Source organism: Chironomus tepperi, unplaced genomic scaffold, assembly GCF_022539635.2.
Source record: "Chironomus tepperi strain 1889 unplaced genomic scaffold, CSIRO-AGI_Ctep_v1 contig_453, whole genome shotgun sequence".
In the NCBI taxonomy this organism is placed as follows: Eukaryota; Metazoa; Arthropoda; class Insecta; order Diptera; family Chironomidae; genus Chironomus; species Chironomus tepperi.
The window spans coordinates 540,331-554,798 of NW_027226575.1; the positions used below are offsets into that span (position 1 = coordinate 540,331).

General features: G+C 32.3%; 1 protein-coding gene across 1 annotated transcript in view; it reads right to left on the bottom strand.

Annotated features, from left to right (window-relative positions):
• Positions 1–371: 371 nt before the first annotated feature.
• LOC139098786 (uncharacterized) overlaps positions 372–14,468 on the bottom strand; it is a 28,066-nt gene continuing 13,969 nt past the window's right edge. Inside the window, exons 2-9 of the mRNA XM_070651093.1 lie at positions 8,840–9,045; positions 8,622–8,757; positions 8,019–8,117; positions 7,862–7,896; positions 4,999–5,143; positions 3,043–3,247; positions 2,701–2,945; positions 372–1,030 (exon numbers count right to left, since the gene is read on the bottom strand). Coding sequence (XP_070507194.1) covers positions 870–1,030; positions 2,701–2,945; positions 3,043–3,247; positions 4,999–5,143; positions 7,862–7,896; positions 8,019–8,117; positions 8,622–8,757; positions 8,840–9,045 — 1,232 coding nt within the window. The 3' untranslated portion in view covers positions 372–869. The remainder of the gene's footprint in view (positions 1,031–2,700; positions 2,946–3,042; positions 3,248–4,998; positions 5,144–7,861; positions 7,897–8,018; positions 8,118–8,621; positions 8,758–8,839; positions 9,046–14,468) is intronic.

The following is a 14,468-nucleotide window of genomic DNA, read 5'->3' on the forward strand; positions in this document are numbered from 1 at the left end:
TAAAAAAAAAATATAGTATTTAAATGCCAGTGGATTATTGAGAAATAAATGTTGTGTGATCGGGAAAAAAGAAATTTTAATTAAATTTTCATGCAATTTACATGAAATGTAATTTAATTTAGTAGAGCAGCTGTGGACAACCCTAAATTATTGCCTCATCCAAAACCGTAAAGGGCATATGGTTCATGGCAATTGTAACAATTTTCGGCTTCATATCAGTGAATCGCGGCACACAGGTTGTCCACCACTGTAGCAGAAGAATGCTGAGTAATTTTTTCGGTAGAAAAGCTCAATAAAATTTAATAATAAATGCCAAAACGGTTGTTAATTGTGCACAAAAAAAAGTTTACTATTTACAATGCATTGGGGAGTATTTAGTCACTGAATAATGAATGAGGAAACGAAATAAATTGGATCATTAGTAGTAAATTAAATTACAACAGAACTAAATCGAGAAAATCTTTTCCGCCTACACATTTCACAAGTCATTCTACAAATTTGAAGAAAATTGTTCGTGCTCCTGCAAAACTGTATCCACAAAATTATGGTCTTGTTACATTGTTGGGGATGTATTGTTTTGACGCTCATACTCATGCGTATAAGATGAAGATGCTAAGTCATGTATTGATCCTTGAGAGCATTTTTTGTTTGATTTTTCTTAGAAATTTAATCCATAAAAATTTTCAAGTTTTTCACCAAAATTGACTTCCAACCAAAAATCCTCTCAAGGGATCCATCCCCCAAAAAAATCTATATTAAATTCTCCTTAACCAAATAATGCTGTTCCTACACACACCATTTACATGACTACAGACTTCTTTCCTTTTCGTGTTTACTTCCATTCACTCAAATAAACGTACATACACAATTTACTGCCATATCATCATGATTATTACAAATATTGGTAGACAATGTGTAAGAAATTGTAATGAAAATTTCATTGAAATTATTTTACTTGATGATCGATTTCCTAGTGCGGCCATACCAGCAGCTGGCGGTTGTGTTGTAAGCTCAGTGTTGTCAATATCGACTGTAACAAAAAAACAGAAAGAAGATATAGATTAGCTTTATTATGCCTTTGCATAATTAACTAATTAAAAATTCATGATGACATGAGATAGAGTTGTGTCTCTTTTTTTTGTGTTCCGTGCCATTTACGAGCTAGTCTATCAAGCATCAACCCTTTCCTTTAACATCTCGTCCCTTTTTTTTATTCTATGTCTATATCTCGAGATAAAAAATGCCCTTGTTGACATACAACGACTAAATGTCAAAGTTTATTAAGCTTCACATTATGGGATGATGATGATGATGATGACGAAAAGGACGTAAAAGTTCAAGCACAATGCAAATTTTTATTTTGTGCTGCTGCTCTGATAAAAAAATTATTTTAATCCAATTTAAGTATGGATGATGGGAGATTGTACATCACATATGATACAAAATAAAAGATGTAGCAGGAATAGGATTGACAGAAGATTATTCATTAAAATATTAAAGATAAAATTTAATTAAATTAACGTTTGCTGGATGATGTAAAAATGATTAAAACTTGAAGATTCCCAGGAAGTCATTTGATTTTTCCTTGCAGGCATTTCATGTAGTTTAGTCATTAATTTATAATGAGATTATTGATTAGATTGTTAACTTTGCATATTAGATAGTGCCGCAGGATATAATTGAATTGTGTTTATTACTTCATCATTCTTACTAACGATCTTGATTGTTTTTGATAACTTCTTGTTTTATTGAGCAGTATACGGAGTTTACTTAAGAAATGAAAATATTTTGGCTATCGGAAGCAAAATGATTGTACAATGTTTGGATATAAAATAATGATGAGCAATACTTGGCAACTGATGTAACTTAAAGGTATTGAATGTAATCAACAAGAGTGCTTTAAATGATGACTGATATTTTTCAGTCTGTATCTAACTGTCCAGACAATCGTGTTGTTTCTATGGCCTTGCAGTTCAATGGACATGAGAGTAATTGGATTGAGTTATTGTCAGTGACTTTAAACTTTTCTATCGTGTCTAGAACTTAAGGTAATATCCTTGCCTTAAGGTAAAATGGTTGTTATATTACAAAAGTATATCTAAAGATTAAACTACAGCTCAATATAGGAACTGATAGCCTAGATGGCGAAGTGGGTCGATTAGTCGTAAAACTACTCTAGTCCGGCACTGGGCTCAGTGCAATATCCAAGCGGTATGTCAGGGAAGTTTCGGGCTAATCGAACCTTTTCGCTATCGACCCAATTAGCTCCTATCCTGAGCTGTAGTTGAACCTTTGGACAGATCTGTTGGCCTATCGCTGGACTACTGTAGTTTCGCGGCTGCTCGAACCGCTTCCAATCAATAATTTAATTAAATTTATATAGTAGATCAATCCTTGTAGCTTTCCAATCTACTCTCCCTTAAAAAGTGTTGATGAGCTTCCCTTTGACCATCAAAGGTATTTTCCTGTATTCATAGAAACAACATCCCAACCCTTTCAAAAACCAATCCGCAAAGTAGAAAAGCTAATCTCATCAAATCTCGTTGTAATTAATCATTATGGAATAAACTTTTATAAGTATTTGGTATTTCTTATACTTATTTGAGGAAAACAACTCTTAGAACAGCATCTTATGGTCAATGGTACTTGAGAAAGTTTATTTATTTCTGTCGATATAAAGAAGTTAAAGCTGAACTTTACCTTTAACACTGTGAGTTTTATAATCAGCATATTCCTCATCGATACCAATTTGTGCTGGAATTGTTGCTAAGCATGTTATCTCTAAGCGACCATTGGCACCAGCATGAAGTTTCGACACTTCAATGCTCAGTTGGCTGCTGGAATACGTTAGTGGATGTTGTCGTCTTTGCAATGATGCTTTTTGATGTGACGATGATGCTCCTTCATTTACATGACGACGGTATTTTCTGTTATTGTAGCCATTTCTATCGGGCATGATAATTTGCATAGGAAAGTGAAAAAAATGAAAAGAAAATTGTTATTTTATCTAATACTAATGGCCATTGTTATAGTCTTCCATACCTGTGCTTCTTATGCATATCGTAAATTTTATTGTCATAGTAATTTGATTCCCTATTTTTATTGTTATTATTATTAAAATTATTGTTATTATTTTTATAATACGAATCAGTGCTTTCATGATTTTCTAAGCTGTAGCCACTTCTGTGACTTGTGCTTTGGGAATTGTGACTGTTGTGATTTCCTTCCACATCGTCGATCTCATCGTCTAAATGGAATATGACAGTGAATGAGGGATAAAAAAAAATAATTTATTTTTATTTAAAATATATACAGTATCAAATATAATTGAATATGATGAGCATTGAGAATATTGACGAAAACAATTTTCATCAGCCTTAATCTCATTGTATCTGTCTGTAATTTGATATTTTTATATTTAATGAAATGTTATATTTAAATCAGCCATCAAGATATTTGCATTAATTTGAGAGGAATTTGGAACATAGAATTGCATCAAATTGGTCAACTTTGAAAGATATTAGTGGCTTGGAACTTGAATTAGTTCTTAAATCCATCCTTTGTGTTGTAAGCATTCATTTTGGTTTAATATTTCAAGTTCTCTTTTGAGTTTAGATCCCTGCTCTATATTATTATTGAAGCATTGCTCTCTAAATCATACCTTATGTATATCAGTGATGGGCAACCTGTGTGTCGCGGCACACTTTCCCATATTTTTGAAAATGCCATGAACTAAGTCATTTGTGGTTTCAGATTGAGGCTTACCACCAAGGTGTGCCACGAAAAATAATAGGTTGTCCACCACTGTCTTATGTCAAGCAACATCTGGCTTCTTAGAAGGACCAAAAAGATGTCTCAACCTATTTATTTAATTAAATACTGAGAAGTTGCCCCATTTTTCTTTTTCAATACATCAAGCTTAGCACGAGCACAAATTCTGAGGTAAAAGTGTCAATCCTTACAGTCAAAATTCTAAGACGGTAACCTCTTGACAGTCTCGTATGTAGGTGTATGAATTAAGTGCAATAAAGGATATAAAGCAACATTAAGTCATCACGTTGGTTATTTGGAATCTTTGTTGCTTGGGATATTATTTCTGGGATTAATAAAGAGGCAGCGATTTAGCTGTTTTCAGACCTAAAATGACAAAGTCCATGGCTCACAGTTGATCTCTACATCCAGGGCAGCAAGTCAACTTCTATTAAACATCATAAAACTATCTTGATTCCATTGAATTTCGCTACTAATGCAGACATTTCTTTTATTAAATTAATTCCATTGAAACTCTAATTTTGCTGGGATTGAACAAATTTAAATATGATAAATCAGTAGATATCTACAGAGTCAGACGAATCAATGTGAATTCTGCTGAATTCAATAAAATTAGCTTAAATTTATTCAAATTTATTGAACTTTCACACTATCTAAGCAAATTGAATTTGTGATTTGCGATATTCTGATTACTTTTTGTTGGATTTGAGGTTAGAATATAGCAACAAATTGTTCCAATGTAGTGGTGAAGCCAACAGGAAGGGGTTAAGCAAACATCGCTTCCCAAAATTCAACCCAAATTAAGTTCAATAAACTGTAAGCGATGTTTCCATTAATAAATTAATTTTGAATCAGGAAATGATTCCATGAAGATGTAGGAAGTCTATTGAATTCATTGACCTTTGAAAGTTTATTGACTATACAGATATTAGATAACATATTTTTGGATATGACGGTATTATGCAGCATGATGAATAATATTTAAATATTCAGGGGTTTCAAACAAAAAATGCCACCGAACTAAAATTCTTCATTCCATAAATTTGTAGAAAATTTTCCACGTCATTGACTCAAAATTGAATGCATGAGATTTACATCTGAATAATTTTCCTTCCGTTCAATATCAAAAAATCATCTATTCAATCATTTATCATAATTTTCCATGAGAATTTTTCTTCTTTTTTCTCCACAATTTTTTTTTGCCATCCCAAGCTTGTGTAACCTTACCTCTCGACAACGACGATGATAATGATGATTTTCCACCAGCATCCACGTGATGCTCATTAAAGTCATTTCTCTCGTGATGGGATTTAGATTTATGCTTCGAACTAGGACCGAATGGATGAAGAGTTCTCGTGTGAATTTCATCAACCTGTGTAGTTAAATGACATGGAAACAAAAAGGATGTAATTACTTGCTGTTCTTTATTGAGTAAAACTTTATTTTTTCTTTGGTTGTAGACATAAATATCACATTTTATGTACTATCATCAAGTCTCATCATTATATGTTGGGGAGTGGGGGGTGATGGGGTTGGAAAATTGGCAGGTGTTAAGGATTTTTTTTGATTTTTTTGATTTTGCAAACAAATTTATGAAGAATTTTGAATAATAAACCGTTACAAATTTGAATTTTCAAAATTTGAAAGAACCTAATTTAAATTTTTAAAACCGTTAAAATTTGAAAAAATAAATCAAATAAATTTCAATAATTTTTAACCTAGTTTATATAGCTACAACACTGATCTCAAGGGGCTTAACACACAGCATGACAATTGCCGCACAACATGGCATTTAAAATACATAAATAGAGGAGAAAATGAGACATTTTTATTAAAGAATTTTCTTTTTTTGATTATAATATTCTCTTTTTTTTAGTCAAATAAAAGCGAAAAAGTTTTCAAATAAAAATTTATTCACCGCAAATGAAAAGAAGAGGAACAGCAAAATCCGTAAGAATTTTTAATTTACGATGATTTCTGTTGGAGCATTAATGGCATTACTAAGTTATTTATAGGTAACAAAAATTTCTTCGCCTCACAATGAAATGAAATTTAATTATCTTTTACATTGTCATAAAAAGGTCTCCCGTCTTCTACTTTTTTTAGCTATATTAATCACCGTTTGGGACGAATTTCATTCACGTCTTACGAGGAAGCTCGAAAATTGAGATTTTCCTCTTAAATGCTTTTTATCTATTCTTCTATATCACATCCTTGAATTTTCATTATTCTTCATCCAGCAATGCTACTGTTGTTATTTCTAATTCCAATTTTCTTTTTCTGTGGACATTGTCTGCGTTTTAGATCGGAATTAATTCTTCCTCGCGGTAATTTTTAGTGGATTTGTCGGGAAGTACACTTGAAGTTTCGAGACAAATTGTTGAATTTAATTTTTGTGTTCCAAAACTTCAGATTACGTCTGAGTGAACAAAAATACGTTATAACTAGTTGATGGCAAGTTAATGTCCAGTTGATGACTAGTTCTAGTTCGGGTAGGCCGCGTACATGACCTATGATAAACGTCATCTAAAATTCTGAATCATTCAAAAGAATGTTTTGAAAATTTCAAATCTCAAAAGGCCGTTAGAATTTGACAATTTTAAAAAACCGTTAAAATTCTCAATCTTTGTCTTAAGTTCCAGGAAAACTGCGCTAAGTCATCAACCTTGACTAAAAGAAGGCACAAAAATTGACTCTTGTACGTGCCACTGAAAGCATTGCATTATATCTCCACTTAAGTAGTATGAAATACGTGTAGAATAAGGCAAAAAATCAAGAAGAGAGTGAGAGACATAGAAACAGCAAAAAAGCAAGAAAATTTGATAATAAAAAGGAGGAAATATTGAAATGAGATATTTTGTCGTTGATGGCAAAGAAAATTGTACAATTTTTCAATTTTTTTCCTCCTCTTCTCTCTTTCATAATGTTATTTCTTCCTCTATGCTTCACTCTGTGTATATTGTCCTTAATGATTCTTGTTTTTTACGGGCGCGGTTGTTGGGACAAGCGAGCAAAAAGACATCAGAATTTTCTTACAAATATTTACATTTTTTTATATACCATTTTATTTTCAGTCATGATAAGAAATAACTTTCCTTTCGGACGCAGTAATGATGAGAATAAAAACAATAAGGGAAATGAAGAAAATGAAAATTTTCATATTTTTAGGACAAAAATTGCGGTTTATTTGACACTATGGTGAGCGGTGAATTTGTCTGATAACATATAATATCAAATTAATTTCATTTTAAGGAGTGGACAGTCAGGATTGCTGATTTTGATGTGATATTCGAACGATAGGACAATTTAAAGTAATTTTAGAATCTAGATTGAGCTGAGCTATGCTGTGAATATGCATATGGTGTATCTATGGTGTCAATATGTTTGAGTTGATCAGAACTTGAAATTGGCTCGAATTTAACTGGAGTCGATGGAATTTTCCATATAAAATCCGAGTTAATTTCGAGCTCTAGACTTTAGTCTTTTTATTACATTGCTGGATTTCAAAAAATTCATGGAAGAAGCTGTTGACAGAGACAGTATTTCATTTGATATTGGAAATTAGCAATCGACAACAAGCGATAGGTTCAGTTTCAGACGACAAAGAAGTAAGTAAGTAAGTGAGCCAAGTATCTTGAGTTAAATCAGAAATTGATGAATTTGAACTTCACCTGGATCTTAGTAGAACCGAATTCCTTGTCAATTACAAGCATTAAATTCATACTGTCACGTGTATTGTCGTGTATTTCAAAAAGCATTAAATATTTGTCGAAAGTTGACAATAAATTGACATTATTGCTTTTCTCTAGAATGTCCTCCTTGCATTTTTGAAACTTTGTTTTTTAAAACATCATGACAAAGCATTAAAACTCAATTTTCCATATCCAACTCCTTTCTGACCTCAATTTCCTTCACCCCAATCCCTAAAACTTCTGAACCCAAAACTAGCATTTTAAATTTTTAATTAAAACTATTTAATCAGTCTTGAAAATTCAAAATTGTATCCAGCTTAAAACAAAAAACAAAAAAAAAATCCTTCGTCATGCTGAGTGTGTGAGAAGCGCCGATAAAGCAATGGACTACTAATTACCTTTTTTCCATTAATTAACCATGTTATATGCGGTACTGCGAAAAAGATAAAAAAAGAACGAGACGGTGATTTCATTAAAAAACTGCTTTTTCTTATCCACATTTTTGTGTATTTTGGTAAGCATTAAGATTAATTAAAATTCTAATTATCTGTTTACCTGGCTTAGCTCTCGCTGTCGTACAATTTGCCACGAGCTTTTCTCCAATATAAAATTGTCGTTTACTAAATGAAATTGTTGGCGGTAGATTTTGTGGAACTGTTGAATGTAAATAATAATGTAAATTAGGCGTGTCTGTGATGTTTATTTTCATCAATTATCCTATTGGCTATTTATAGATTTATTAATAAATTAATAATTTAAAATTGACAGGTTAATGTCGTCACTTGTTATGGCTTTTTTGGGCCAATTTATCGAGTTTCAGAGTTTGAAGTTCAATTGAATCGACTGGCTTCGATTAAATCTATTTTTTAATGATTTGGCATCGATTCAAGTTGCTTTGGTTTTTTAGAGTCAATTTTGAATGGACTAGACGTCTAGCCAACGAGGAATCGACTCAGAAAACTCAAATTGACTTGAATCGACTCGCAAACATTCTTAAATAGATCACGAAACCAAAAAAGCTTAAATTTGTCGGCTTGTTGTTAGGTTTACGCCTTGTTCTACTTTACAACGTTATGATTCTAGAACTTTATCCAAAACTTTATCAAACTTTATCAAAACTCATTAAAAAGCTACAAAATAACCTAAAAACAAACTTACGAAAGACATGCACTTGCTCCTCATTAGATGCCTTTGTAAATATCGGTGACTCTAGTGACACCTCACAGCAGTACATTCCAGATGCATCGAAGTCATTTATTTTGAGTGTCACTTCATTTTGATTTGATTTCTGAAACTGTATGAAGGAAGAAGAAGGAAGAGTAATAATGAAAATTGACTGTTGGATATTAAATTTCATATAACGTTCGACATCTTACATCAATATCCGCTCCTGGAACGGTGAAATTTCGATATGGCGGCTCTCGACTCTTAATGTACTCAAATATTTTACTGCTACTTTTAAGCCATGTAACTTTATATAATTTATCCTGTTCAACATTGTGCTTGCATGCCAATATCAAACTTCCGCCACGTTCAATATATTTTTTAGCTATTAAATTTACTTCTACGTCAGATTGTCCATCTACATGTGCAGGTTTATAAATAGAAAAACAAGGAAGGAAATGAAGGAAAAGTTTTCTTTAGTTAGCACTTTAAAAATATATTAAGTAAAGAATTAGGTCGATTGAGTGGAATAATTTAAACTCAACAGGTATTTCTTTCTCATTTCATTTCTCATTTTTATGCATAGACGCCCATAACATTCATCGCATTGTACATATTTAAATATATTATAATTCTTTCAATGCCTGTAAATGTAAGCAAATATATTCAAATTCTCTACTCGAGATATATATCTTGTTATTACATGTTCACAAATTTCTAACGATTAAAATGGCATGTCATTAATAACAGTCTGTGCTGCTTGTTATTGCCATCTACTAGATTATCACAAGAAATATTACATATAATATGAAAGAAAAACGCAATGAATATAATTTTCATAAAGTCAACAACATTGATAGTGTCGAAAAAGTTGTGGCAGGGTTGTGGTGGTATGAATATACAGCTGTGAAGTATGCATACAGCTGTAGAGTATGGAAATAGTGTATAATAAGTGGTTGATTTGATGTTATTGAGGGGAATGGGCATCCAGCGATAGAACCAGCCTCAGAGGCCAACTAGGAGACACTATGGATCACAGTTGATCTGTAAGGCTACCAAAGCAAGTCCAACGATGTAGCTTCACACTAGAAATTATTCAATTTTGCTTCAACTCTACACGATCCTGTGTTTTAAGCTATTTTATGCATTACCATGAAAAAAGTCACTAAACAGTAAATTGTCCAACAGCATCCAAATCCATCTTCATTCAACTAATTCCGTCCATAATCTCACATACAATATTAACTCTTACCCAAATAATTTCACATACATAATCTCCCGCAATGACTTTTTAAAAGATTTTGCACATTAGATAGCAATATCAGTAACATAAATTCACCCAAATTTGCCCTAAATTGACTGCAGTCTAGTCAGAGATGTAGAGAGCAACTTTATCTATTAGCATCTCTAAAATTTTAAATAAATAAAGCACTTTATATCCTTGAAATGTTCTTGTAACTGGATGTTAAACTATGTGAACCATTTCTATGAACATATTCCCTTGGATTGTGTGTTAATATATCCTTATTTTATTATTATTATATCCAAAACATTGTAGCGAAGAATATTGCTGTGGAGAAGACATTAAAGGTCTATAAAATTTAATGATGTGCTTAGAATTTTTTTTCTTACTCCTTTAACTCTTTTATAGAAAATTTAACAGCTTGAGGGATAGAACTTTTTTTTTACAATTCAATAGAGCATCATTGAACCGTTGATAATAGGTGACTGCACACATTTTCAACTTCTATCATGTTCTACAATCTATCAACATCGAGTAGATGCAAATTGTATGATTGCATAGATAGAATTTTGATTTATCTAGGTTTTTGCATATAGTATGCAGACTATTGGCGTATTCAGAGCGAGGTAGTGGGTCTAGGGTTCAACCCCATCTCAACTCCTCTCATTTTGGATATCATCCTTCAATTTGCCACGATTCTACATCAAATCGACGTCCATTTGACAAACCACAACCCCATAAATCAATTTATTTGATTAAATAAAGGAACAACTTAGTCATTCCCCTTTAAACTAATACCTTAATTAAAGATATCATAAAAGATATTGTCTCTAATCTCATTTCATGTCTAACGCGCACAGATTTCCAAATAAACTTGTCATGCTACGTGAAATTGTAAAGCAAAGATTTTTTTTTTGAAAGCCTTTTGGCTAATCACACAGGCATGTACATGTGTCGTGTTGAACTTATAAATTTAGACACAAAGCTTGCCTAGATTTTTATTGTGAGTCATCATGACATATGAAAATTTTATATATTTTTTGTCGATGTTAAAGTCGAGGGATTTTTTATTCCTAGTTGGACTATATTACATAGCAAACACAGTAGTTTTATGGCTTTAACAATGACTTTAATGTGTTACATTATATCCTTTAAAGAATAACAACATAATTCCCTTATTCATTAATTTATTTACATTCGCTCATATTTCATAATAACTAAATTGTAATTTTTATAGATGGCAGGAAGCCACATAGTAGAATAATTATTGTAAGCTTTACTATTCATGTTAAAACAATAAGAAATATTTCCTTATCATCATCTAAATTTAAGTCATCTTCCGCGTTGCTTCTGGTAAATATAAAATAAAGTCACAAGTCACTGATTTAATTAAATTAAATTAAAAATTTATTTGGATAATAACATGATTGATGTGGATGTGATAAAAATTAAATTATATCTAATGATTAATACTTTATGGTCTTAATTTAAGTTTACGGAAGTGAAATGATGTCATATAAGTGATGGAGTTAAGCGAGGGATTGTAACTAGGACGAGAAAGTGAATTTAGAGTCAAGTTGAGTCGTCAAGAGTCAAGTTGAGTCGTCAAGAGTCAAGTTGAGTCGAGCTGAGTCAATCTGAGTCGAATTGAGTCAATCTGAGTCGAATTGAGTCGAGCTAAGTCAAGTTCAGTCAACTTAAGTCGAGCTAAGTCATGTTCAGTCAATATAAGTGAAGTTGAGTCAAGTCAAGTTGAGTCCAGCTGAGTCAAGTTGAGTCCAGCTGAGTCAAGTTGAGTCCAGCTGAGTCAAGTTGAGTCGAGCTGAGTCAAGTTGAGTCGAGCTGAGTCAAGTTGAGTCGAGCTGAATAAAATTGACCTGAATTGGAAATGTTGAGTTTGATCGACTAAAGCTCTTAATATTCTTCACATGAATTCCTCAATCAACAATTTTCCGAACTAAAAATAAGCAAAAACATCAAACCCACAAGCATAAAAAAGCTCAACAAAAAGTTAAATAAAACAAAAAAAAGCTTCACATCCATTGAAATATGAAAGCAGCAGCAAAAAACAGAAGAGATGAGATTGAAGAATCATTTAACATACAAAGGAATCATCTTGTCTGCTCATGTTTATGTTTATGTTTCCAATAAATGTCAGAAAATGTTCAGAATGATTTATCACAACTTTCTTTCATCCTTACTTTTATTTCCTGCAGGAACGAAACGATTTATAATAAAATTATATGAAACTTATATGCTGAAACTATGATTTAAAATGCAACATGTTGCTCAGCGTTATCGATTTCGTTGATTGAAATGCAGCGATATTGTTCCTTTACTCAGCATTTTCTTTACTGAGCTTTTATATAATATTTCCTTGGAACTGAATAAAAAGGAAATTTAATTCATTTGAAAATGGCAATGAAATGGAAACGTAAACGGCATAGAAATAATTATATTTCAAATAAATACAGGAGGCTGCTCATGAGAGTTTGTTTTTAATTGTCTGCAATTTGATTAATGTTCTTTTAGTCATGCCTACTTATTTTCTTGAGTTTTTTGTTCTGAATAAGAAAAAAATTATTAAATAATTGTGCAAGTCAGGAACAATAAGAAGAGAAAGTAAAAAGTAGGTCGAATCGCAAGAATATGATGTATTTGTGTAGGATTAAATGAAGCATTTAATAGGAAATCAAAAAAACATGGCTTCTTATTACTATTTTATTGCAGCTTGTGAGGATTATTGGGAATATATTGATAGAGGCGGTAAAATCAACTCTCAAGGAATCATTATTTATACAATAAGGTAAGGACTATGAGAATAATGGTTTTACTAAGAAGTCTATTAAGTCCCTTAGTGATTGTAGGAGGGAAATTAATTAGCTAAATGCATCAGTTTACTGACATAATGTAGGCTGTTCTTAATACACATTAACTTGGATGTGAGGTTGTTAATTATACTCCAGACTATAATCTAGAAGAGTTCAAGCTACATCTCATGAAATTGATACTATCTTGAGTTTCAATAGGACCTATGAGATTCGTTTGTATCCAAATAAGAACAGGATAAGATTAAGGAAACCCAAAGTTAAGTTGATTCTGTTAAGCTTAGGATGTTAATCAAGATTTTTGAGATTATGAGTCACAATTGATCTGTATGGTCAGTAAAGTAAGTAAGAGCTAGTTTTGATTCAATTTTGACAGACTTTGCTTCTAAACTTTCAATTAAATCCAGTCATTCAGCCCAAAGTGTCCACAAAAATCCTAATTATTCCAAAATTTAGGCTTCAAAGCGCACAAAAGAATTCAAAACCAAAAACTTTTAGCTAAGTAGAATGAAAAAAATCAGGCAACATGACAGCAAACAAAAAACCAGCAAAGGAATAAAAAAAAAAGTTGAGAGCAGCACAGAAAAAAACCTTCGAACTCACAGCCATTAATTTTCTCCTATTTAAAAGGCTGTTATTTCATATAGTTTATTGTACAGCGGTGAAATATCAGGGGAGTTGGAAACAATGAAATGAATGAATGAAAAAAAATGTTGTTGAAGCAGAAAAGCAACAAACTGTTCTGTACTTACAGGTGTATTTTAATCTATCCGACCCACATTTGCCTTTAAATTCAACAAATATTTATGCTCGACATAAATCTGCTTTTGGACGCCTCAGACAAAAACAAAAGTCCCTTTGTATCCCACTTTGTCTAGTCCAGTGGATGCTCTATGGGCAAGATGACTTAATTTTGATTGTATTTACATGCATGTACATGTAGTTATGCTTACATTTCAGCAACAATACACAATCACATAAATTTTTACTGTTGTAATGAAAATGTTGTCGACCAAAAAGCAGGAGGAGGAGAAACTTTATTAATGTTTCATTGCACGATTCTGCTTCCACGAAAAAAAAAGAGTACAAAACTTGGAAACAATTCTTTTTCCATCTATCTATCTGTCTTAGAGTTGGGCAACCTGTGTGCTGCGGCACACAACGCAGAGTACTCTTCAATGTGCGCAGTCCACAAAGATCTCGATCCAACATCAATAATCCTAACGATAGATTCTTCACTGACTACACGGTGTACTTCACTCAAAAAAGGTTGACCACCCCTGATCCATATCTATCCATATCTTACTTTTCTTTATTGGTTAAAACTTTTTTTTTGCTCGATGACGATAAGAATACAAAAACAGCAAAACTACTAAGAACCCCCCTTTTTCCTATTTATCCTCTCATGGCTTCATTGAACTTTTGACTTCGTTTACTTTTGTAGTTATGGAACATGACAATGTGGCTGTCAAGTTGAGGGGGAGTTAAGAAGAAAAGTTCTGTTAATGTTCTTTTGAATTATTTGCGGAAATCATTATATTAAAACCAGATCGATTGGAATGAGTCAATTGAAGGTATTGGGTTTGTTAACTTATAATGTGAGAATTACGTATCACGTAGATCAGTGGTGGGTAACCTGTGTAACGTGGCACACCAGTGTGCTGTCAATAATTTTCTTGAACACCTCATTCCACCTTTCATGCCAAGACCCGTACGCCATATGCCGTTTCAGTCGAGGCTAACCAACCAAGGAGGACCCCGAAAAATAAA